This window comes from Nothobranchius furzeri, chromosome 11, assembly GCF_043380555.1.
Source record: "Nothobranchius furzeri strain GRZ-AD chromosome 11, NfurGRZ-RIMD1, whole genome shotgun sequence".
NCBI classification, from domain to species: domain Eukaryota; kingdom Metazoa; phylum Chordata; class Actinopteri; order Cyprinodontiformes; family Nothobranchiidae; genus Nothobranchius; species Nothobranchius furzeri.
In genome coordinates this window covers 70,173,942-70,199,247 of record NC_091751.1, presented here as the reverse complement: position 1 = coordinate 70,199,247, position 25,306 = coordinate 70,173,942, and the positions used below count along the sequence as shown (strand labels likewise).

Below are 25,306 nucleotides of genomic sequence, written 5' to 3'. Positions count from 1 at the left end.
GGGTTTCCAGGAGAGCAGGAGAGGGAGGGCCGGAAGAGCTCGACTGAATTCATGATTTTACATCTTGACATTAGCTGTACAAAGTCTGAGTTTGATAAAGTGAAGAACAACAATTTGCAGAGGTTTATAACAGGCGCGGCGCCAGGTTTTCATTTTTGGGTGGGCCACGGTAATTCTGGACGGACCTTAATAAGCAGTGACTTAAGTGAAGCAGGCAGGTCGCGCTAGAAAACTTTGTTTAAAAAGACGTCATAAATGTGTTCCCCGTCATTTTTATTTATAAAATATGAAGTAAAAACTCACAATTTAATTTTCATTCATTTGTCATTAATATTTAGTCTACACCCGTGCGTTAAGTGGACCATCTTCCAGTAAAAGCAAAGCATCCAGTCCACCTCTCCAAATGCGTAAAATGTGCTTCAGCCGCTGGTTAGGCGCGCCGCGCACCGTCAGCTACGTCAGCCCAGACAAGAGAAGAACAAATAGAGAAAGAATAGAGGATAATTGTGTCTGGATGTGGATGGAGATTACATTTTACAGCAGCCTGATCATCATTTAAATACGTAAACCATCACCTGTCTTCTAGTCCACGCTATCAGCATTATTTTAATTGGTGTGTGTGTGTGTGTGTGTGTGTGTGTGTGTGTGTGTGTGTGTGTGTTTTCCACTTCAAACACTGGTCTAACCAACCAGACCAGCGTGTCCAGTAACACATTAATGTTACACTTCATGTAGGCTAGGAACGTTCCACCTGCCGTGGCCCGACCGCTTCTGCTCCACATGAACTTTGTGCGTGATCAAATGTCTCTACAGGTGCTTTATGAGCTGAAGAGCTATTCTGCCTCAGACTGGATGCGTCATGCGTCTCCATATTAGAGACGGGAACAAGCGCTGTTCAGCCAAAGTTTCATAATTTCATAAAAAGAACATTTTTCCAAGTGACATCCCTCAGAGAGACCGGGTTTCCAGACCGCTTCAGTGGGAGGAAATCTTATCGCATGCACCGTGGTTCTTCAGCCCACTGTCCACCGTGGGCGCTCCGAGCCGCGCTGAACACAGTGTCCAGTATAAAGCTCTGATGTTCTGATGGGAATCAAGTTACCTCTGCGATGTGCGTAACGATTAAAATGTCAGCTCATCCATGCGCATCAGTGTGCGTCGGGGTAATTCTTTCAAAACAACCAACATCCTTGAGTTTATCCGTCAATATGTGGCAAGGTGGAGAAACAAGGGCCCGGGCGGGATCCGATCCCCAGACTCCCGGGTTAGAGCAACCCCTTGGCCAAGTAGCCAGGGCGCATTATCCATCGGGACATTGTGACAGGACACATACTGCCACACCTGATTATGAAACTTTGGCTGAACAGCGCTTGTTCCTGTCTTCAATGTGGCGACGCATCCAGGAGCCGTCTGAGGAGAAGCCCAGAAACTCACATCCTCTTCAGCTCAGAAAGCGCCGATATGATTACGTACAAGCGTGACGCGTCAACCCGGTCTCACAGTAAGACCGGGTTGGACCTGTTCAGGTTTACGCAGACAATCTTTACATTTAGAATTGGCATACAGATGTAAAATTAATGCTGTAAAATATAAAGCTTTTTATTTAAATATCCATTCATTATCTTACAAGCACAGAGAGCCGCATCAGTTGGATGGAAGAGCCGCATGCGGCTCCAGAGCCGCCGACCCCTGTGCTTGCCTACTTTATTGTCCCCAGCAATTCTGAAAACAAACTGACGCCCTTGGTCAGAGATACGCCGGGCTGACCGCTGGGTAAAACCGGGTGGAACACAGAGATCTCCGAGACCTCCACAAGCCTGCAGCCGCGCAGCAGACAGGCGCCGCTGCGATCAGAGATGTGCCGAGCTGCCGCTGAGGGGAGGGAGACCATACCGATAGTGGGAACCCAGCTCCACCAACATGTTATATTTCAACCCATTTTCTAAAGTGCAGCATTATGTTAAATGCACTGGGGTTTACCCTATTACATTTAAATTTCATGGTTAAACAGTACATGTTAAAATCTAAGCTCAGCTCGGCAGTGACCTAAAATACATAAATATCATTTTACTTACCGAATAAAAATGAAGTGGAGACTCCTTGGATGCTCTATTAGTGCAATTAATGCCACAGCAAGTCATTTTGTCCAACAATTGCACAAACAATATCCAAAAAAAGCACGCACAAACGGCACAACTAATGGTCTAAGTTAAGAGACTGAAAATGACAGAACAGTTTCCAAGCCAGACCGAGGCTCTACTGAGGCCTTTCCACGGAGCTAGCTCTGTGGTCACGTGGGTCTGATGCTCATTAATAATACAGAATTTTAGGCTTTTAATACACTTAAACAGAAGAGTGAGAAAAACATTCACCCCCCTCAGAGTTGTCATGAGTGTAAACTAGATCATTTAAACCAAAAACAAGTTTTGGAACCGGGCTGTAAACATGTTTATTTCTGCTGTGAAATTGGTATTTTTAACATGGGAGTCAATGAGGATTTGCTCGCTTCTGACACCAGCCCCTAGTGGATGAGGGTGGAACTGCAATTTTATTCACTTCCGTGTTGGCTTCATTTTCAGACCCGAATTATGGGGGCCTGGTCACACCAAATTCAAGATGATCAACTCCACCCTCCGGTTTGATGACAAGCTGAACAGGCCTTCCCATCTCAGGCAGGACAAGCTGGCCCCCATCCGCTCGATTTGGGACATGTGGACCCGTCACCTCCAACACTGGGTTAGACGTGTGTGTTGATGAGCAACTTGTCCCTTTCAGAGGCAGATGCAAGTTTCACCAGTACATGCCAACTAAACCAGCAAAGTACGGATTGAAAATCTGGGTCGCTGCTGATGTTGCCACTTCCTATGCCTCGAAGTGTCAGGTTTACACAGGGAAAGCTGTAGGTGAGGCTGCAGAGGTTGGCCAGGGAAAACATGCCTTTTGGAGATGACCGAGGAGCCCCATCACAAACTGAACTACAAAGAGTTTGGATATACCTGGGCTCCAGCCAGGTGCATAAACATATTTTTACTTTGATGTTACGTGTGAGAGTGAAAGTGTGTTTTGTTTACATGCTGAGCTTCTGAGTTCAATAAAAACAGCAGATTTAAAGAAATGTGTAAACTTTCTCGTCTGGACAACATATGGAAAAATGACTGAATTTGGGAGTGAACAGTAAAAATCATAAATTTGACTACTTTTGTCCAAAATGGAACCATAACATCACAGAAAGCATGATTATTTGTTGCAGATGATGCAGGATCAAAACTGTGGTTTGCATTGAAGTCAATGGGACGTTTATGTCCATAACAGGCACAAGTGGGTGGTAAATTTTAAATCTGTTGCTACACAAAAACTAAAAAAGCCTAAAATGTGATATTTTGCCAGACTCTTGACATTTCCAAGGCTGATTTAAAAGAAATGATTTCACTCACTCAAAATATGTTTTATGTAAAACATCTCCTCTTTTGTCTGCTTTTTTCATGAAAAATGAGCATCACATAATCAAACAGCCATATAAAGGGTTAAAGTTTAGATAAATATTCAATATTTGATTTTTGTTGGTCAGAAATAACAAGATTTAGACTCAAAAAGCAGAAAAAAATTCATCTGGACCATTTTTAAAGCAGTTTTAAAAGTGGACGTTTTTGTCGTTTTTGGCTTAAGTGTATAGTAAATTTTTAATCTGTTGCTATTAGGGCTGCTCAATTAATCGAATTTTAATCACGATTACGATCCGAGTTTTGAACGATTATAAAAAACAAAACAAGCCGATTATTTGCTCCTCCCACTTGCGCTGCCCTGAGTTGCAAATGAAGCGCTCCTCCTAGGGTGTTGCCAACTTGGCGACTTTGACGCTATTTCTAACAGCTTTTCAGACCCCCTTCTTGACTTTTTAAATCTTAAAAGTACCTAGCGAACATCTCAGAAACATCTCTGGTAACCCTTAGCTACTTTCTGTATAACTGTCGTCGACGTTTCCTGCAGGTTAGCTAAACACTCCGCCTGCGCTCCGGACCATTCTTCAGGACATTAGGAAAGGGAATGATGTAGTGATGTGTCAGTCGCTAAAGAAACAGCTCTCAGAGCCGGCTCCCTGTTGGATTAACCAGAGTGAGTGACACACACACCGCACCTGCGGACTCCTGAACCGCTAAAAACGGCTAAATGTGCGCGTGCGGCGTGCTAAACACGTGCAGCTTGCCCCGATTGATGTGAGACCGGGTTGGGGGTTGGGGGGTGCAGCTTTGGTTGGGACAATTATTACATTAACTGATGGACTTGTAAATAAATAGTTTATAAATAAGGTAGAAATAAGTTCCTCACGCTGATAAATAATAGCTAATCTCTCTGAGGACACGGTGCTAGTGCACTCTCCTACAGCACCTTGACACAACTCAATAAATGTTATGCAACATTTTGTGAACATCAATTTATTTGCAGTTATTTGTTATAAATGCCACTGTATAATTCTTGCTGTCAGTATTTGCAAGATATTGGTATTTGGTTCTGTACTGGTTAGACTTAAATGAGTTAAACCAAGGTCTATAGCCCTTGGGTCATAGACTATGAGCTATAAGTATATTGGTCTTTTTATACTGGGAATCAGGAGTTATTTTAGTGATCGTCCTGTATCTTATTTATTTTTGTCCTGATTGTGCCCTGAGCAATTTTATGATTGAATAAAAACAAATAAAATCAACATAAATAGAAAAATCGTCCTAAATAATCGTGATCTCAATTTCAGTCACCATAATCGTGATTATTATTTTTGCCATAATCGAGCAGCCCTAGTTGCTATGTAAAAAGTATAACTGCAAAAAATTCAAAATTTTAGATATTTCTTAAGATAATCAAGACTGATTTGTACTAAACACCCCAGACCAAAAAAAATGTCTTTTTTAGAAAATAACTCAGTTTTTGTGATTTTTTTTCATAAATTACATCAATGACTTTGAGTATTCAAACGGGCATTTCAGGGGTTAAAAAGCCTCAAAATGATAGAATTTTTTATGTTTGAGCAGGGATGAAGTTGTTCAACAGATCTATGAAAAAAAGCAAAAAAAATAAATCAATTTTTTATCGCCACTTTTACAAGTGGACATTTTTGTCCTCTAATGACTCTTTTGTATGAAAATTAAAGTGAAGCCTGTGGGTTAAGAGTTTAAAGCAGAAAGTCTAAGGTGATAGGTGAAAAGGGCGAGGGGGTTTAGCAATAGGGGTGTAATGGTTCACGGGGGTTATCTGAACCGTTTCGGTTCAGGCAGCTCGGTTCGGTCCACTTGCGTACCATTTCGGTTTATTTTTTTCATTAAATAATAAAATTTTCACACATTTGCGTGATATAAAGCTTTTTTCCTGAGTATTTCTTAAGACGTCTGGATATTCGTGGTGTTGGTGTCAGGTTTCGTGCTGTTTGGCCTGAGCGGTTACCTGGCTTACCGGAAAATTAATGAGCCGTCGAGCAATATTGGCTAAATCCCGGAGCTCAGGGATGGCTTACACCGCGCTGTGAACGCACAAACTCATATAATTGTCGAGATGAGTCGTAAGCTTGGAACTTTGGCTGAGATTCAGACTCTGGCACAGAAGGTTGATGCCATCAAGGATAGAGTTGACGGATCAGCACGGATTGGGATAGATTAATCTATGCCATTATTGATCTAGAGGGGTTGGAGATCAACAGAACTTTAAGACAGAGAGGAAATTATCTCTGTCTGGCCTAAAACAAGTTCTTATCTGAATCTGGTGCCCTTGAGCCTGTGAGGCTGAAGAGATTACTCCCCCTCAGAAGAAATGTGGAATGCTGCCGTCTCCATGGCTACTCGGTCTCCCTATCCCAGCCTGGGTGGGACTGCGACCGGTGAAGGCCGTTGAATCGAGTCACTGTGCTCTCTAACCCAAATACCTCCTTCCCCTGCCCAAACGGAGGTGACGAGCGCTGCTTATCGCAGCTGCATGCACTGATGTGAGGATAGTCCCAAACCCTACCTCCCCACCTAGTGGACACTTATGTTGTGTGATGTCTGAAGTCTGTTGCATTTCTGTCTGAGGTGTTTCCTGCAGAGCAAAGCTGCCCTCCTTGTGGAGGGTAACTCTGAAGTGCCTTTTTTTCCCTCCACCTGACCCAATCCTCATATAAACCCTCTGATCTCTATTAAGGTAGCGCGACTCGGGTTGCGAATGACCACAGTCACCAATTCTTGTCATGTGTCTATGCCTATGTATGTATGTCTGATCTCAGAATTGTGTGTACTGAAACTAATTTCCCTCTGGGATTAACAAAGTATCTTTGAATTTGAATTTCTCTTATCCGATGGCACCATCTAGTGGCTGACAAGCATAATCACACAAAATGTATATTGGTTTAAGATCGCGACTTCACGTTTCTGTTTATAAATGTGCTTCTGTAGCCGACAAACAGAGCTAAAACACGTTGTTTTATGAGTATTATTTTCATGCCATTTGTGTTCTCATACATTTATATTTTAAAGACTTACTTGTCCGTGAAAAGTTCATCAACTCTGCATCAGCTGAGGTATTCCTTAAATTTGAAGCAAGTAAGCGGTAGTCTAATGCTATTGGTTAGTTCTGGTCGGTGCTCAGTTTCCTATTGCAAGGAGCTCTGTGGGGAAGGGGGTGTGCTTAGCAAAAATAAATAAATAGATAAGACGTATTGCTTACATTTCATCACAGTACATGATGAGACAATTGCTTTTACAGATTTCTGAAAAATCATACATCATTTCTGAAAGTGGAAAAACTCCGGAAAGCAGCTTTAAGTGCAGCAGATAAAAGTTCCTTGGCAAGTTTCCGCACGGACGCTGGTATTGAGTGATGCGTGATGGCTGCACGAGCCCGATCTCTGTTTAAAAAATGTGATCTGCAAATTCTTATCAACGTCTTTCAGACCGGATTAAACCAGTTGACTGTCGCTGCTAATGTGGAGTCTGTGTAGAGGCACTGAGCATCGTGTCACCTCTCCCTCCCTTCTCTCAGTGTGTAGGCACGCAGCGGCAAACATGTTAACAAACATGTCCGCTGAACTTTTCCGCTATGACAACTGATGTAAATTTTTCATCTTACGATGAAAAATACGGTGCGGAGGAAGCTCGTTATTTATTACGAGTTTCAAAGTAGAAACTCTGGGCGGTGTGAGGTGAGTTTTTAAGGAAAAAAAAAACAAGTCAACAACAACACTCGTCTGTATGAGAGTGCGCTGCATAGGCATGAATACGTAAACACCCCATTGGGCGCTGAAGAGTGTAACAGTGCCACCGCCATGCTGGATGGGTCTCCTAATTCTCCAAAGTCAATGCAGAGCGAGCAACTATGCCCGTTTCTGTGCAGCCTACGGTTACAACAACCAGTGTACTATTTAAAACAGATCACATGGGATTACTAGTGACTTTTCTAGCCTACCTGATAGGATTTTATATTTAATATTATTTTATTTTAATTTTAATTATATTTATATTTTATTTATCATGCCATACCTTGTGTTTGATTTTGTAAAAAAGTTGATAAAACATGTTTTTAGTTGGGTAAGCACTTTCCTGGGTAGAAATTAATGCACTGGGGGCTAATCTATGTAAAATGGCGGATGGCCATTACCGCATCTCCAATAGACAGTGACAGTCGATGGGTCATCTATGTATATGTGTCTGTGGCGCGAATACCCTGTGAAATTATTTAATACATCATGCTAGATTAGCAGACTGTGATGCCACCTGGTTCTGCTCACTATAGGAGCCGCCTCAGATATTAAGTAAATAAATAAATCTAATGATAATATACTGAAAATTTATCAAACTGAGCCCTTCAAAACACTGAACTGAATACGAGTTTAGTGTACCGTTACACCCCTAGTTAGCATACCTTCAGCGTGTGCAATAAAGACAAAATACAGTACTTGGACGAAAATGGCCGACTTCTTGTGGAACATGGAGCATGGCTCCAAGAGACTCTTTTGTAGGTCTTGAGACACTAAATGAGCGTACAAAATTTCGCTACCCTCAGTCAAAGCATGGCTTTGGGCTGGCACTTTTAATGGCGCAAGGGGGTGCCATTTTAAAAAATAGGCCACACTCAACAAATTTTGATGTAAAGTTTTGTTGGGGGTCGGACAAGGATCACTCACAAGAAATTTCATGACGATATTGTTAGAATGAAACAAATGGGAGGCAAATATATGGCCAAGGTGTTACACCTGAGTTTTCCGTGAAATCACAGCCTCACCCTATTTCGAAAGCTCTTGTAAAGTGATGGCCTGTAACCCCAACTTGTCTTCAGTTACCCGCTACAAGATTGCGGTGATAAAGAGAAATCGGGAGATTTGGGACCTTTCAAAGTCAAACTTGACCTTTTATGTCCTGAGGGGGCGGGGCTTTTATGACATCATCAACCAATCATTAATTTTTCTTTGGGGCAAATGAGGAATGACCATAGAAAATTGTGCAACAGTATTACTTTCGGTCATGAAATTATAGCCATTTATATTTTTTTGGCAAGTAGTTGTGCTTCGAGGCCTGGCCCCGCCCCTTCAGAACATCCAAAAACTCAATTTTATTTTCTCATTTCAATCGCCCACCTCTTCTGGACAATTGCACACAATTTTTGAGACAATCGTCCAAAAGATGATCGAGTAGTACAATCAAGTGGGAACTCTACAAACTACCAAAACGGGGTCAAATTCGCCACTTCAATCCAAAATGGCCGACTTCCAGTTTGATGCTGACCATAGGTGTAAGAGACACTTCTGTGTGTCTTGGGGAGTACTAAGGGTGTAGCAAATCTCGTACTTCTACAATGAAAAAAGGTACATCAGGGTGCTGATTTTTTCACTTCCGGGGGGCGCTGTTGAGCAATTATTTTTTGCAATTTTCGCAGGGCATTTAAAATTCAAGATTTTTATGTAGAGAATCTATGTTTGGCCAAAATTTGGTAACTTTTTCAATATGTTAAAAGCTCCAAAAAGGCACTCCTTTTGTCAATAGAATAGAGAAGAATAATAAACGGAGCAATTACAATAGGCCTTTGCAGCTCGGACCTAATAACATACAAGAGGCCAGACCTGAGCACTACGTGATGGTGGATTATTTTAAAGGAGCAAAAAAAGAAAAAAGGAAGAAACAAGCAGTTGCTAGCTCCCACTGGTAATTCTTTTCTCCTTTTTTTCATTTACCTAACTAGGCCACTGAAAGTAGAATATTGCTGTCCTATAAACCACTCTCCTTTGTGCACCACACTGGAGACTTGAACCATTTTCAGCCATCTGGGCCATTTGCTTAGAAATAAGCTCTGGCTCTTTCCAAGTGTTTACAAGTGTTTTACTTGTACAGATTGATTCACTAAAAAATATAAAAGTGTTTCCTTATAAAGTATTTGACAGATGCTCAGGTGCAGACTGGCCATTGAGGGATTTGGATAAATTTTTGGTTGCCTGACCATCGAAATGGACCACTTGGTGATTGCCCACAGTCAGATCAAGTCGATATTGATTTTAAATGAACAAACTATCATGTGGCTCATTAGAGTATCCACCCTCCTGAAACTCAAACCCGCCTCCTCTCTTTCTGTGAGGGCCTGTCAAAGCTTTGCGGAGAGTAGAGTGAGAAAGAGAGAGAGAGAGAGACAGTGGCCGCACAACAGAGATGAGAACGCATATTCCTCCGCGGCAGTGTTTTTGTTAACGATAACCAGTGTTTCCCCAAGGAATTTTTCCAGCTGTGGTGGGTGGGTGGGTGGGGGTGGGGTGGGGGGGTGATAACACGTCTCACCTTTATGTTAATATTGTTTTATTTGACGCACTCCACTTTGATCAGCACCAATCCAGCAACTGCTGCATTTTAATAACTAGTATTAAAGGTGAGTACACCAATATTTGCACAAGAATAATTTATTTTTAAACTCTCAGTGACACACTTCGCAGGGGGGTTTGGCATTTAATTTTTCTTGGCATCTGGAAAAACATCTCCTTCTGCCCCCCTTTATTTGACTTTCTGCCCTCTTTATTTTGGTCCAAGATCATTACTGGGCTGGCCCTGTTAAACACATTCTACACCCCTGCTTAGTAGACTTAATGAAGTATTTTTAAGCCAGTATAAAAATGACTGAAACACAAATTTACATATTTGGCATTACTGACCAATATCTTTGATTTAATTTATTTGTTAAGAACATCAAGATGCATTACAGTGAACATTATAATAAAGTACATGTTTCCAGTGCAGAGAGGAGACGACCCATAGAAGCACTGATTTGATCTCATTTCAGAGAAAACTAGAACAGGTCAGATGCACCTAATAAATAAAATTACTAACATAAACTCAGGAATCTGTTTCTTTGCTTCACTGTTCTGGTGCTGAAAACATCACTAATGCGGATCAAAGGAGATACACAGATGAATGCACCTCTTATTTATTATTATTTGGAAATTAGTGGGTGTGGTTTACATCAATGCATTATTTTAAATCTGCGTTCTCCTGTCCTCTGTCCTCCGGGCCACACACACACACACACACACACACACACACACACACACACACACACACACACACACACACACACACACAAGGGACTGTCTCAGCCGTTATTTTCTTTAAGGAGTGTGCACGTACAGCATGCGCGCCTCGTGCACGAGCCTACTATTGAAGCTGCCATTACGCTTTTGGCCTGAGGGGGCAATCACGAGCATAAAAATCCAAAACTCCGTAAAGTCCCTTTAATCATCATCAGATAACACAGGTGAGCCGTCTTTTTCTTTCAGCACCATGGACAGACGGTGATTGTAACTAAAGCCTGTGTCCTCTCTTTTGTTGCTTGTGTAGTGACTGGCTTACGTTCATATGTCTACAAATTACTTGTTGGTGCAACGCACGAACAATAGAACAGAGGAAAGAGTGTGAGGAAGAAACAGGTCGAAGACACATGAGAGCAGCAAACAAGAAGCAGAAAGTACTATGAAGAAATCAGCTGTAACAGACCACTGTACAACAGAAAACCAAAAAAACAAAAAGATAAAAGATGGATTAAGGAAGCTATAGAAATAAGGAGACATGGACATACAACCATAAACAGAGACAATGGGGTCTGACCATTGGATCATTCATGGGACTGTGTCATCAGCGAGAAGAGCACGGGAGGGAGAGGGCGACACCATCCTCTGCTGCCCGCAAAAAAACGAAGAAGGAAGTGACCCCGCCATTAGTAAGTAAGTGAGTAAATTTTATTTAAATAGCACTTACAAACATAGAATCACAAAGTGCTTCACATAGATCAAAACAAAATAAAACATGAAGTCATAAAATCATAACGATCTCAAAACAGAAATAGATTAACATCAGAAAACATATGGTCAACATTCCATAAATAGATGAAATATGATTACAAATTTGAGTTAAAAATAAGAAAATTAAAGATTTAGGTGAAAGCATCTTTCAACAAAAGGGTCTTTAACTGTTTTTTAAAAGTGTCCAGACTGTCAATGCTATGTAAGGATAAATAAGATCATTCCAAAGTCGGGGTGCAACAGTCTGGAAGGAACGATCACCTCGACTTTTGTATAGGAGTGTAGAGGACATCAGAACAGGAGTGATGTGTGCTATTTGCTCCAGTTAGGAGCCTCGCTGCAGAGTTCTGGACCAACTGAAGGCGGTCAAGGGCCTTTTTGTTAAAACATGTGAAACGTGTGTTACGGTAACCTAGTCGGGAGGAGATAAAGGTATGGATGACCATTTCAAGTTCATGTTTTGACACCAACCTTCACAGTCTGGAGATATTTCTTTAGCAGTGTTGTTATTGGGTGGGCATCTTAGTTTTAGTCAATTTTAGCCCTGATATTTTATTCTGAAAGAATGCTAGAAAGTTGTTAACAGTTAGACCTTGAGTAAACTGGCGTAAGAGGGGCGTGAGTTGAAACAATCTGGTTTATGGTGTCAAACAGGACTTTACAGTTATTTTTGTGGCCCTGGAAGTTTTCACTGTCTTATTTAGAGAGGTTATCAGTTCTCTAAAGTGCAGCCTGTGACTTTCTAATCTAGTTGACTTCCAACGTCTCTCGGCTGTGCGATTTCTTCTTCCTCAGTAAGTGAGGCAGCATCGGAGGTGACTGTAGAACCTCATCTGTGCTTGAACCGTTTTGATCCAGTTGAGCTTTCAGAGTTATCAAAAATATTAGCTTCATCTAAACCTTCAACTTGCATTTTGGATCCAATCCCAACTAAATTATTTAAAGAAGCATTTCCTTTGGTTAATTCAATTCAATTCAAGTTTATTTATATAGCGCCAAATCACGACAAGAGTCGTCTCAAGGCACTTCACATAATAAACATTGCAATTCAGGTCAGTTCTTTAAGCCAATCAGAAATAATGTTTCCTATATAAGGAACCCAGCAAATTGCATCAAGTCACTGACTAGTGTCAGTGACTATACAGTTACTGCCCCCATTCTAGATATAATCAATCTATCCTTAGTAAATGGATATGTACCACAGGATTTTAAGGTTGCTGTAATCAAACCTTCACTTAAGAAGCCTTCTCTGGACCCAGATGACCCAATGAATTATAGACCAATATCTAACCTTCCATTTTTATCCAAAGTCCTGGAGAAAATAATGGCCATCCAAGTATGTGAGCATTTAAACACTAATGATCTGTTTGAGGAATTTCAGTCTGATTTTAGAGAGTATCACAGCACTGAAACTGCATTAGTGAGAGTTACAAATGATATTCTCATGGCCTCAGATAAGAATCTTGTGTCTGTTCTAGTCTTGTTAGATCTCAGTGCTGCCTTTGACACAGTTGATCACAATGGTCTTTTAGAAAGATTGAACATGTTGTAGGGATCAAAGGAACAGCGTTAGGCTGGTTTAAATCCTACCTGTCTGACAGATTTCATTTTGTAAATGTACATGACAAATCTTCTTCATACTCCAGGGTTACTTGTGGAGTACCACAGGGTTCAGTGCTTGGACCAATTCTTTTTACTATGTATATGCTCCCAGTTGGTAAAATCATTAGACAGCATGGGATAAACTTCCACTGTTATGCTGACGATACTCAGTTATATTTATCCATTAACCCTGATGAACCTAATCGGTTGGGTAGATTACAGGCTTGTCTTGAGGACATAAAAAATTGGATGACTCTAAACTTTTTGCTTTTAAATCAAGACAAGACAGAAGTTCTCATCTTTGGACCAGAAATCCAGAAAAGGAAATTGCTTAGCCAATCGCCTGACTTGAATGGCATTACATTAATCTCCAAGAAGAAAGTAAGGAACCTTGGTGTTATCTTTGACCAGGACATGTCATTCAAATCCCAGGTTAAACAGGTTTGCAGGATTTTCTTTTTTCACCTTCGGAATATTGCTAAGATTAGAAGCATCCTTTCCAGGAGCAGGGGCGGCGTTAGGCCCGGCTACTTGGGCTGAAGCCCCGGATCTTTCATGATAAGCCCCGGATCTAAATCGCGGAAGTAACATGCAGTACCAAAGTCACACAGAGAGGGCGCAGCTGGCAGTAGTTTGTAAAGTCCCATTTAGTCGTCACACACACAGGTGTGTGGTGAAATTTATTCTCCGATTTTGACCCATCCCCTGAGTTGCAGACACGCCGCGCTCGGGAACTATTTGGTGGTTTAATCCCCCAATCCAACCCCAATCCAATGCTGAGTGTCAAGCAGGGAGGCATTGGGTCCCATTTTTCTCAAAATCTTTGGTATGACCTGACCAGGAGTCGAACCCCTGATCTCCCGATCTCAGGGCAGACACTCTACCACTAGGCTACTTAGTCAGTATACAGTTTACCTGAGACTGAAGAGAAGCCCTTCAGCAGCTGGCTTCTGCAGTCTCTGTCTGAAACGCATGAGTGAAGATGGATATAAGGACGTTTTTTTAGACCAAAAGTACAACGACAGAACCCCAGCTCTGATGAGACTGGTGTTGACTCAGGTTTGTGAGTCTTATTTGAAAATATTTGTTGTGCTGCTGGTTTGCCTAAAGTTAGCTTACTATCAGGTAAAGTTGTTGGAGAAAGAAAGGGAATATTCACTATCATCTCACACTAAACACTAACAGGAACAATACTCTGCCCTGAATATGCTGAATATGTAGCTTCAGATTAAACATTATGTGGTACAAGACAAATATATATGATGTTGACTAGTGCGTGTCACGTGTGTGCGCGCATGCGTGTGTGTGCGCGTGCGCGCGCGTGTGTGTGCGCGCGCGTGTGTGTTAAGCCCCGGATCTTCTTCAGTCCTAAATCCGCCCCTGTCCAGGAGTGATGCTGAAAAACTAGTTCATGCATTTATTACATCAAGACTGGATTACTGTAATTCATTACTCTCAGGAAGTCCACAGAATGTAGTTAAAAGTCTTCAGCTTGTCCAAAATGCTGCAGCTAGAGTTCTGATGAGAATTAAAAAGAGAGATCATATATCTCATGTCTTATCTTCCCTACATTGGCTACCTGTTAAATTCAGAATAGATTTTAAGATCCTTCTTCTCACATATAAAGCTCTTAATAATCAAGCTCCATCATACATCCGTAATCTGATTGTTCCATACTTTCCTAACCGAGCACTTCGCTCTCAGACTGCAGGTTTACTGGTGGTTCCCAGGATATCTAAAATTAGGATGGGAGGCAGATCTTTTAGTTATCAGGCTCCTCTCGTGTGTGTGTGTGTGTGTGTGTGTGTGTGTGTGTGTGTGTTTGTGTGTGTGTGTGTGTGTGTGTGTGTGTGTGTGCCTGCTCTGTCTTCTCGATCCCCAGTGAGTCGTGGAGGATGGCTGCTTATACTGAGCCAGGATCCTCTGGAGGTTTCTTCCTGTTAAAAGGGAGTTTTCCTCTCCACTGTCGCTTTATGCTTGCTTAGTATGAGAATTGCTGTAAAGTCACTGACACTAGTCAATGACTTGATGCAATTTGCTGGGTTCCTTATATAGGAAACATTATTTCTGACTGGCTTAATGAACTGACCTGAATTGGAATGTTTATTATGTGAAGTGCCTTGAGACGACTCTTGTCGTGATTTGGCGGAATATAAATAAAATTGAATTGAATTGAATTCCTGGATCATTTATTTAAACGGAGTGAGCAGGAAGTCTTTAACAGTGCAGCTGGATCTGCTGCAGGAGGATCCAGACGTGGATGGAGGACTGGAGCAGACCCGTGGCTGGACGTTTCTGGCCAGAGGAACATCATACAGGACGGTCTGCAGAGAGAGCTTTGGGACGCTTCCTCTCACTGTCCACTCCATCGTCCATCTACAGGGCCTGCTGGGCTGGCTCAGACGACGACTGTTACATCTCTGTGATGTATTCAGAAATATGAAATGAGGAGATGGTTTATGGATCCACTGGTATAACAATTGTGACTCTTCAGCAAATAAAACCACAGTGTTGTTTTAATAGAGGTTCCTACATAAATGACTTGCCTGTTAACAATAGTGGTGGTCTGCTGGTACCTCCTGCAGGACAGAGCACCACTGACCTCCTCCACACATCTTCCTCAGGCTCATCCTCCAGACCCACAACTTCACCAGCACCGATGCAGATGTGCAGCACAGTGCATGCTGACCTGTAATAGATTAAATAAGAGGGTTTTTTAATTTGAAAAATGTAAAAAAAAAAACATATAACCTTCAGTACACTGGTTCTGTTCAGCAGGGACTAGTTAAATAAAAACTACAGAGAATGTACATTTTTAAGACAGATCGAATCATTATTAGGCTTAACTTGAATAAACAAATGCACACTGAAAACATTTCAATGCTATTTTATTAAAAAGCCTGTTTTTAAAAGCGTTTTACTCTCATTTGATGCAAAATAAGAAATTCTAAGGTCCAATTTACATTAGAAAACATCCTACTGCATTAAGCATTTATAATGCATTTGGTTTATATGAATTACCTACATGATAATACTCTGTAGTAATGTGTTGTGTACGTTTAACAAGTTCATTCTGTAGCTTAAAACATACATGAAGCCATCTAAAGTTAGCATGTAAGTCCTGAAAGCTTCTAGAATAAACAAAGTTACTTTACCTGAAAACGGTTGTGAACAAACGCTGCTGATGGACGTGAAGCTGCTGTAGCTATTTTCGCTAGCTTTAGCATTTTTCCTTTGCGTGTAGCTGCCGCCGCGGCTGTGACGGGACCTACGGGCCACCGTAGAGGTGAAGGCTAGTCTGTCCGAATTCAGAGCCGCTGGTTCCAGTTTTAGCGGTCGAGCAAGGACCCGGCCTTGCTAGACCGGCGAGGACACGTACTCACAAGCATCCTACCCATGGATTCGGACACACCCTATATCTATGGGACTGCACAGCATACTGGATGTTAGTGGTTAGCATGCTTAGCCATGTCGGTTAGGGTGAATACCATCTCGTCTGAAAAAGGAGAAGCGGTTCCAAAACAGGTTAAAATTATCAATGAAACCAAAACTGTGGGACCTGCAAGCAGACTGAAGCCAGGAGTGGAGACAGAGCAGACGACTAAAACTTCCACATCCACGAGAAACTGTGGGGATCGGGCCGGAGATGAAAACAGACATTCTGCTGCTCTTCAGAACGTCAAAGAGATGGTTAACATGCTGTTGAGTGATGGATTCCTGATGTAGAACATTGCTTGATCCCACATGAATGATCACTCTTTTAACTGAAGCTGGGATGGAGTACAGCAGACCAGGATGTATATCCAGGAGAGCATTGATGGTGGTCTGGGGTGGAAGAGACTGTGGAGGTTGCTTCTTGTGGACTACAGACTCCTGTGTCACAGATGGTTGAGAGGGAAAAGGAAGCCTGGATGTATCAGCTGGTTGTTCCTCAACAAGTGGAGAGAAGCGGTTTGAAAGTCTGAGGTCAAGTCGAGGGATGGAATCAACAACAGGGGCTCTCCTATGGCCACGTACCACAACCTCTGACCAAGATGAAAATGGGTCAGGAGTACAGCTGGATCAGTTTTTGTGGTGCAGTGTGATCCCAAGCAATGGTGTCTAGGATTAGAGAGTCCTGCATGGATGTTTTATCTTCAAACTGACTGATAATGGTCTCAGACAGCACAAGGATACAAGATCCAAAATTATCCAGCAGCATTTCTTTCTTTTGCAGTTCAGCAGAGAGTCGTCGTATATCCTCTTTAACCCTCAGGCGTCACTTTAAATGTCATCCTAAAGAGTCATTAGAGGACAAAAACGTCCGCTTGTAAAAGTGGCCATAAAAAATCTCTCTCGTCTCTCGTCTTCCTCCGCTTATCCGGGTCCGGGTCGCGGGGGCAGCATCCCAACTAGGGAGCTCCAGGCCGTCCTCTCCCCGGCCTTGTCCACCAGCTCCTCCGGCAGGACCCCAAGGCGTTCCCGGACCAGATTGGAGATGTAACCTCTCCAACGTGTCCTGGGTCGACCCGGGGGCCTTCTGCCGGCAGGACATGCCCGAAACACCTCCCCGGGGAGGCGTCCAGGAGGCATCCTGACCAGATGCCCAAACCACCTCAACTGGCTCCTTTCGATCCGGAGGAGCAGCGGTTCTACTCCGAGTCCCTCCCGAATGTCCGAGCTCCTCACCCTATCTCTAAGGCTGAGCCCGGCCACCCTACGGAGGAAACTCATTTCGGCCGCTTGTATCCGCGATCTCGTTCTTTCGGTCATTACCCAAAGCTCATGACCATAGGTGAGGATTGGGACGTAGATCGACCGGTAAATCGAGAGCCTGGCTTTCTGGCTCAGCTCCCTCTTCCCCACGACAGATCGGCTCAGCGTCCGCATCACTGCAGATGCCGAACCAATCCGCCTGTCGATCTCCCGATCCCTCCTACCCTCACTCGTGAACAAGACCCCGAGATACTTAAACTCCTCCACTTGAGGTAGGACCTCTCCCCCGACCCGGAGGTGGCAAGCCACCCTTTTCCGGTCGAGAACCATGGTCTCAGATTTGGAGGTGCTGATTCTCATCCCAGCCGCTTCACATTCGGCCGCGAACCTACCCAGCAAGAGCTGAAGGTCAGAGCTGGATGAAGCTAGGAGGACCACATCATCCGCAAAAAGCAGAGACGAGATTCTCCTGCCACCAAACTCGACACACTCCACACCACGGCTGCGTCTAGAAATTCTGTCCATAAAAGTGATGAACAGAACCGGTGACAAAGGGCAGCCCTGGCGGAGTCCAACCCTCACTGGGAACAGGTCCGACTTACTACCGGCTATGCGGACCAAACTCACGCTCCTCTGGTAAAGGGACTGAATGGCCCTTAACAGAAAGCCACCCACCCCATACTCCTGGAGCGTCCCCCACAGAGTGCCCCTGGGGACACGGTCATAAGCCTTCTCCAAATCCACAAAGCACATGTGGATTGGTTGGGCAAACTCCCATGCCCCCTCCATCACCCTTGCAAGGGTATAGAGCTGGTCCACAGTTCCACGGCCAGGACGAAAACCACATTGCTCCTCCTCTATCTGAGATTCAACTATCGATCGGACCCTCCTCTCCAGTACCTTGGAGTAGACCTTTCCAGGGAGGCTGAGGAGTGTGATCCCCCTATAGTTGGAACACACCCTCAGGTCACCCTTCTTAAAGATGGGGACCACCACCCCGGTCTGCCACTCCCTAGGAACTGCCCCCGATGACCACGCAATGTTGTAGAGACGTGTCAACCATGACAGCCCTACAACATCCATAGCCTTGAGATACCCAGGACGAACCTCATCCGCCCCCGAGGCTCCGCCGCTGTGTAGTTGTTTGACTACCTCAGCAACTTCTGCCCCCGAGATCGGACAGTCCATCCCCAGGCCTCCCAGCTCTGGTTCCTCCTCGGAATGCGCATTGGTGGGATTGAGGAGCTCCTCAAAGTATTCCTTCCACCGTCCGACTATAGCCTCAGTTGACGTCAGCAGCTCCCCATCCCCACTGTAAACAGTGTGAGCGAGTTGCTGCCTTCCTCTCCTGAGGCGCCGGACAGTTTGCCAGAACCTCTTTGGAGCCGATCGATAGTCTTTCTCCATGGCCTCACCAAACTCCTCCCACGCCCGAGATTTTGCCTCGGCAACTGCCACTGCTGCACCCCGCTTGGCTATCCGGTACCTGTCTGCTGCCTCCGGAGACCCACAGACCAGCCACGCCCTGTAGGCCTCCTTCTTCAGCCTGACGGCTCCCCGAACCTCTGGTGTCCACCAGCGGGTACGGGGGTTGCCACCACGACTGGCACCGGCCACCTTACGACCACAGCTAGCAACAGCCGCCTCGACAATCGCAGAGTGGAACAAGGCCCACTCGGACTCAATGTCCCCCACTGCTCTCGGGACGTGGTCAAAGCTCTGCCGGAGGTGGGAGTTGAAGACCGTCTTGACAGGTTCTTCTGCCAGGCGTTCCCAGCAGACCCTCACTATGCGTTTGGGTCTGCCAGGTCTACGCGGCATGTTCCCTTGCCATCTGATCCAACTCACCACCAGGTGGTGATCAGTTGACAGCTCCGCCCCTCTCTTCACTCGGGTGTCCAAAACATACGGCCGCAGGTCAGATGATACGACTACAAAATCTATCATCGACCTGTGACCTAGGCTGCCCTGGTACCAAGTGTACCGGTGGGCATCCTTATGTTCGAACATGGTGTTCGTTATGGCCAAACTGCGGCTTGCACAGAAGTCCAATAACAAAACACCGCTCGAGTTCTGATCAGGTGGGCCGTTCCTCCCAATCACACCCCTCCAGGTCAAGCTGTCATTGCCCACGTGAGCATTGAAGTCCCCCAGCAGGACAATGGAGTCCCCTGATGGAGCACTATCTAGCACTCGTCCCAGGGACTCCAAAAAGGGTGGGTACTCTGAACTGATATTTGGCCCATAAGCACAAACAACAGTCAGGACCCGTTCCCCGACCCGAAGGCGCAAGGAAGCTACCCTCTTGTCCCCCGGGGTAAACCCCAACACACAGGCAGAGAGTCTCGGGGCTAACAAAAAGCCAACCCCAGCCCTCCGCCTCTCACCCGGAGCAACTCCAGCAAAGTAGAGTGTCCAACCCCTCTCCAGGTCTCGGGTTCCAGAGCCAATGCTATGTGTCGAGGTGAGTCCGACTATATCTAGCCGGTACCGCTCAACCTCTGCCACAAGCTCCGGCTCCTTCCCCGCCAGCGAGGTGACGTTCCATGTCCCAAAAACTAGTTTTCTTGTCCGGGGATTGGACCGCCAAGGCTCCCGCCTTGGTCTGCCACCCGATTCACATTGCACCGGACCCTTCATGTTCCTCCTGCGGGTGGTGGGTCCACAGTTGGACGAGCCCATGTATCCGGTTCGGGCTGGGCCCGGCCGGGCCCCATGGGCGAAAGCCCGGCCACCAGGCGCTCGCTCACGGGCCCCAACCCCAGGCCTGGCTCCAGGGTGGGACCCCGGTAACCCTCCGGGCCGGGTACTCCGACTCTTCGTTTTAACCGCCATGAAAGATCCTTCGAACCGTTCTTTGTCTCACCCTTCACCTAAGACCATAAAAAATGTATAATTAAATTTTTTTTTTGCTTTTTTTTTCATAGATCTGTTGGACAACTTCAGCCCTGCTCAAACGTAAAAAAAATTCAATCATTTTGAGGCTTTTAACCCTTGAAATGCCAGTTTGAATACTCAAAGTCATTGATGCAATTTATAATTTAAAAAAAACACACAAAAACTGAGCTGTTTTCTAAAAAAGACATTTTTTTGCCTGGGGTGTTTAGTACAAATCAGTCTTGATTATGTTATGAAATATCTAAAATGTTTAAATTTTTGTATTTATAGTTTTTACATAGCAACAGATTTAAAATTTACTATACACTCTAGAGGACAAAAACGTCCACTTTTAAAACTGCTTTAAAAATGGTCCAGGTTAATATTTTTTTCTGCGTTTTGAGTCTAAATCTTGTGATCAACTTCAGTTCTGATAAAAAAAATTCAAATATTGAATATTTATCTAAATTTTAACCCTTTATATGCCAGTTTGATTATGTGATGCTCATTTTTTCATGAAAAAAGCAGACAAAAGAGGAGATGTTTTACATTAAACATATTTTGAGTGACTGAAATCATTTTTTAAATCAGCCTTGGACATGTCAAGAGTCTGGCAAAATATCACATTTTATGCTTTTTTAGCTTTTGTGCAGCAGTGGATTTAAAATTTACCACCCTCTTGTGCCTGTAATGGACAAAAACGTCCCATCAACTTCAATGCAAACCACAGTTTTTGATCCTGTATCATCTGCATCAAATAATCATGCTTTCTGTGATGTTATGGTTTCATTTTGGACAAAAGTAGTCAAATTTATGATTTTTACTGTTCACTCCCAAATTCAGCCATTTCTCCATATATTGCTCAGGCGAGAAAGGCTCCTGTCTCCTGTCTCCTTCCTCCTCTTGTCTCCTGTCTCCTTCCTCCTCTTGTCTCCTGTCTCCTTCCTCCTCTTGTCTCCTGTTTCCTTCCTCCTCTTGACTCCTGTTTCCTTCCTCCTCTTGACTCTGTTTCCTTCCTCCTCTTGTCTCCTGTCTCATTCCTCCTCTTGTCTCCTGTCTCATTCCTCCTCTTGTCTCCTGTCTCCTTCCTCCTCTTGTCTCCTGTCTCCTTCCTCCTCTTGTCTCCTGTCTGAGACAAGAGGAATCTGAGAACTGCAGTTCAAAGGTAACTCATGATGTGAATATATATGAAGCCAAGTAGCAGTTTTTCTTCAGGACTGAGAGGAAATGCAGGAAGATAATAAACAGACAGGACAGAAAAATAGTCAAATAAAAAACAAGTTCGTTTTTGTACCTGGTAGCAATAAACAGACACCACTGAAGGTAATCAGAATTGAGGAACAGAAAATGAAATTATTCTTTCAATGTTGAGAGGCTGCAGGCACATCAGTGAGTTTGCGGCTGCTGCGCTGGGGGAGGGGGGAGAGAGCTGAAGCAGGTAGTAAAGATGCAAAAACTACCGTTGTTAAAAAAAATGTGTGTTAACTTAGAAAATGCAGGCACAAGTTTAATTACTTGTTAACATTTTTCACCAACGTTAAGACTGCTGCTTAAAAAAATAAATAAATAAAAAATAAAAGACTACTGCTCGCGTGGACCCCCTTGTGGTTGTGGGCACTTGGGCCTGTGCCCAGTTTCTCCATATTATAATCCGGCCTTGCCCAGGACAAGTTACAAGTGGAAGCAGCATTGCTTGAAGCTGGTGTGACCCCAGTCCACATGGCTCACACCAGTATGTGGAGGGCTGTTGTTTACTTGAAGACAGACAGATTATTTTTTAAATAATTCTTCGATATTTTGACTAATGACAAACTACCAGTACCCAGGAAAAAAAGGCTGGGTATGCTGAAAGGTAAAAATTAGAAGTACCAGTACTATGTACCGCTGCATGCCAGCCCACTTACAGCACTGCCGGTGGATTTAAAATAACCTTATAATGGAATACTTTCAAAACGCTTGATTTTCACATAAGGATTTTAAAATTGTTAGCCAATTTTCAAAACATGAGAGACCATTCACATTGTAGTGCAAAATCAAGAATTTACCACTTTTGGTCCTACAGCAACTGTGTGTGCAGCAACTGAGCAAATACTACACACTACACACAAACTACCTTCAGACATGCACTTTCCCCACAATGGGAAATCTCCTACGATAAAACGTGACTTCAATGTTAAGTTTTCACCACCCCCATCCCTTTTGAAAAGCTTAAAGTTGCGCACAATAAAGAAAATCCTACCAGAGAATCCTATCTTCTGTGGTGTGTTACAGGCGCTCTGGTCAACTTAGAAGGACAGACCCACTCCAGTCAGAAATCTGGGCTTTCAAACATGTTGGATTGTCTTGGTTTGATAATCGAACCTGCTGAAACTTATTGAAGTTGACATCCACCTAATCAGAAAATAAGGCGACTAAAGAGTGCTGCATGCCTCTGCAATGTTTGTTTACATCAAAGTCAAGTTAAATCTCATGAGATTTCCTGTCTGAGGAAATGTTTGTGATTTAAACTGGTGAAAGTATTTTGTGTGTAGTGTGTAGCTTTGGACTGGCTGCCAACAACACACTGTATAACCAAAACTGGAAATCTGTGATTTGTTAATACTTTGTGGTCTTACATGCTTTGAAAATTGGCTGACAGTTTAAAAATTCTGTCTTGTGAACCGGTCTTTAGTGATAGAAGTTCACCTGTTCTCTGAGTCGTTGGGTTTCCTCCTGATATGCTGCCAGCTGTTTTTTCCATTGTGCCACATTAGCATTAGCTTCGTGCAATGCTGCCACCAATTTAGAGTTGCTGTCCTGCAGAGTGAAGAGCTCAGATTCCAGGTTTATCTCACAAATAGACCTGAAAGCACACAACACCAATTCCAAGTTAATTTGGGAGGATAATCATGTTGATAAGATTATATGGGCTCTGGTATCAAGATGCTATTGAGTGGGGTCTTTATGTTAAAGACTAAAACTAAAAAAACAGAGGGCCATTTTGCTACGGAGAAGCACACAATATTCCAGGCAGATGAAACTGGCTGAACACTTAATGTCTGATGACCTCTGCCCAATGGTAGGGCAGGTTGTTGACAAATGTCATAACCTTTGCATTACATGGCCTTCTCCTACTCTACAGCCCTCTTACTGACACAGTGCTGCTTTTGTGAAACGTTAAATCATTAGACAGCATGGGATAAACTTCCACTGTTATGTGGACGATAGTTATATCTATCCATTAACCCTGATAAACCTAATCAGTTAGGTAGATTACAGGCTTGTCTTGAAGACATAAAAAACTGGATGACTCAAAACATTCAGCTTTTAAATCAAGACAACACTGAAGTTCTCATTTTTGGACCTGAAATTCAGAAAAGGAAATTGCTTAGTCAATCACTTGACCTGGAAGGCATTAAATTAATCTCCGAGAACAAAGTAAGGAACCTTGGTGTTATGTTTGACCAGGACATGTCATTCAAATCCCACATTAAACAGGTTTGTAGGATTTTCTTTTTCCACCTTGGGAATATTGCTAAGATTAGAAGCATCCTTTCCAGGAGTGATGCTGAAAATTTAGTTCATGCCTTTATTACATCAAGACTGGATTACTGTAATTCATTACTCTCAGGAAGTCCACAGAATGTAGTTAAAAGTCTTCAGCTTGTCCAAAATGCTGCAGCTAGAGTTCTGATGAGAATTAAAAAGAGAGATCATATCTCTCCTGTCTTAGCTTCCCTACATTGGCTACCTGTTAAATTCAGTATAGATTTTAAGATCCTCCTTGTCACATATTGAGCTCTTAATCAAGCTCCATCATACATCAGTGATCTAATTGTTCCATATGTTCCTAACCGAGCACTTCGCTCTCAGACTGCAGGTTTACTTGTGGTTTCCAGAATATCTAAAAATAGGATGGGAGGCAAATCTTTTAGTGATCAGGCTCCTCTCCTGTGGAACCAGCTCCCAGCTTTATTCCGTGAGGCAGACACCTTGTCTACTTTTAAGACTAGGCTTAAAACATTTTTAATTGATAGGGCCTATGATTAAAATCTGATAACAGCCCAGATCTGGAAAAGTGGGGGAGTAGAGGGAGGTGGAGTGTACAGTCGGTAAAGACGGCTTTCCCTTGCCCTGCCTCCAACATGCCGTCGTCGTCTTCCTCCGCTTATCCGGGTCTGGGTCGCCGAGGCAGCATCCCAACTAGGGAGCTCCAGACCGTCCTCTCCACGGCCACCTCCACTAGCTTCTCCGGCAGGACCCTAAGGCGTTCCTGGACCAGATTGGAGATGTAACCTCTCCAACGTGTCCTGGGTCGACCCGGGGGCCTCCTGCCGGCAGGACATGCCCGAAACACCTCCCTATGGAGGCGTCCAGAAGGCATCCTGACCAGACGCCCAAACCACCTCAAGTGACTCCTTTCGATCCGGAGGAGCAGCGGTTCTACTCTGAGTCCCTCCTGAATGTCCGAGCTCCTCACCCTATCTCTAAGGCTGAGCCCGGCCACCCTATGGAGGAAACTCATTTCGGCCGCTTGTATCCGCGATCTCGTTCTTTCGGTCATTACCCAAAGCTCAAGACCATAGGTGAGAATTGGGACGTAGATCGACCGGTAAATCTAGAGCCTGGCTTTCTGGCTCTGCTCCCTCTTCACCACAACAGATCGGCTCAGCGTCACTGCAGACGCTTAACCAATCCACCTGTCGATCTCCCGATCCCTCCTACCCTCACTTGTGAACAAGACCCCGAGATACTTAAACTCCTCCACATGAGGTAGGACCTCTCCCCCGACCCGGAGTTGGCAAGCCACCCTTTTCCGGTCGAGAACCATGGTCTCAGATTTGGAGGTGCTGATCCTCATCC

The 25,306-nt window shown here is 43.9% G+C and overlaps 1 protein-coding gene across 2 annotated transcripts in view; it reads right to left on the bottom strand.

Annotated features, from left to right (window-relative positions):
• LOC107396792 (homer protein homolog 3) overlaps positions 1-25,306 on the bottom strand; it is a 71,678-nt gene that overhangs the window by 17,987 nt on the left and 28,385 nt on the right. For both annotated transcript variants that reach the window (XM_054738691.2, XM_054738692.2), the window contains one exon: positions 23,150-23,306. In XM_054738691.2, coding sequence (XP_054594666.2) covers positions 23,150-23,306 — 157 coding nt within the window. The remainder of the gene's footprint in view (positions 1-23,149; positions 23,307-25,306) is intronic.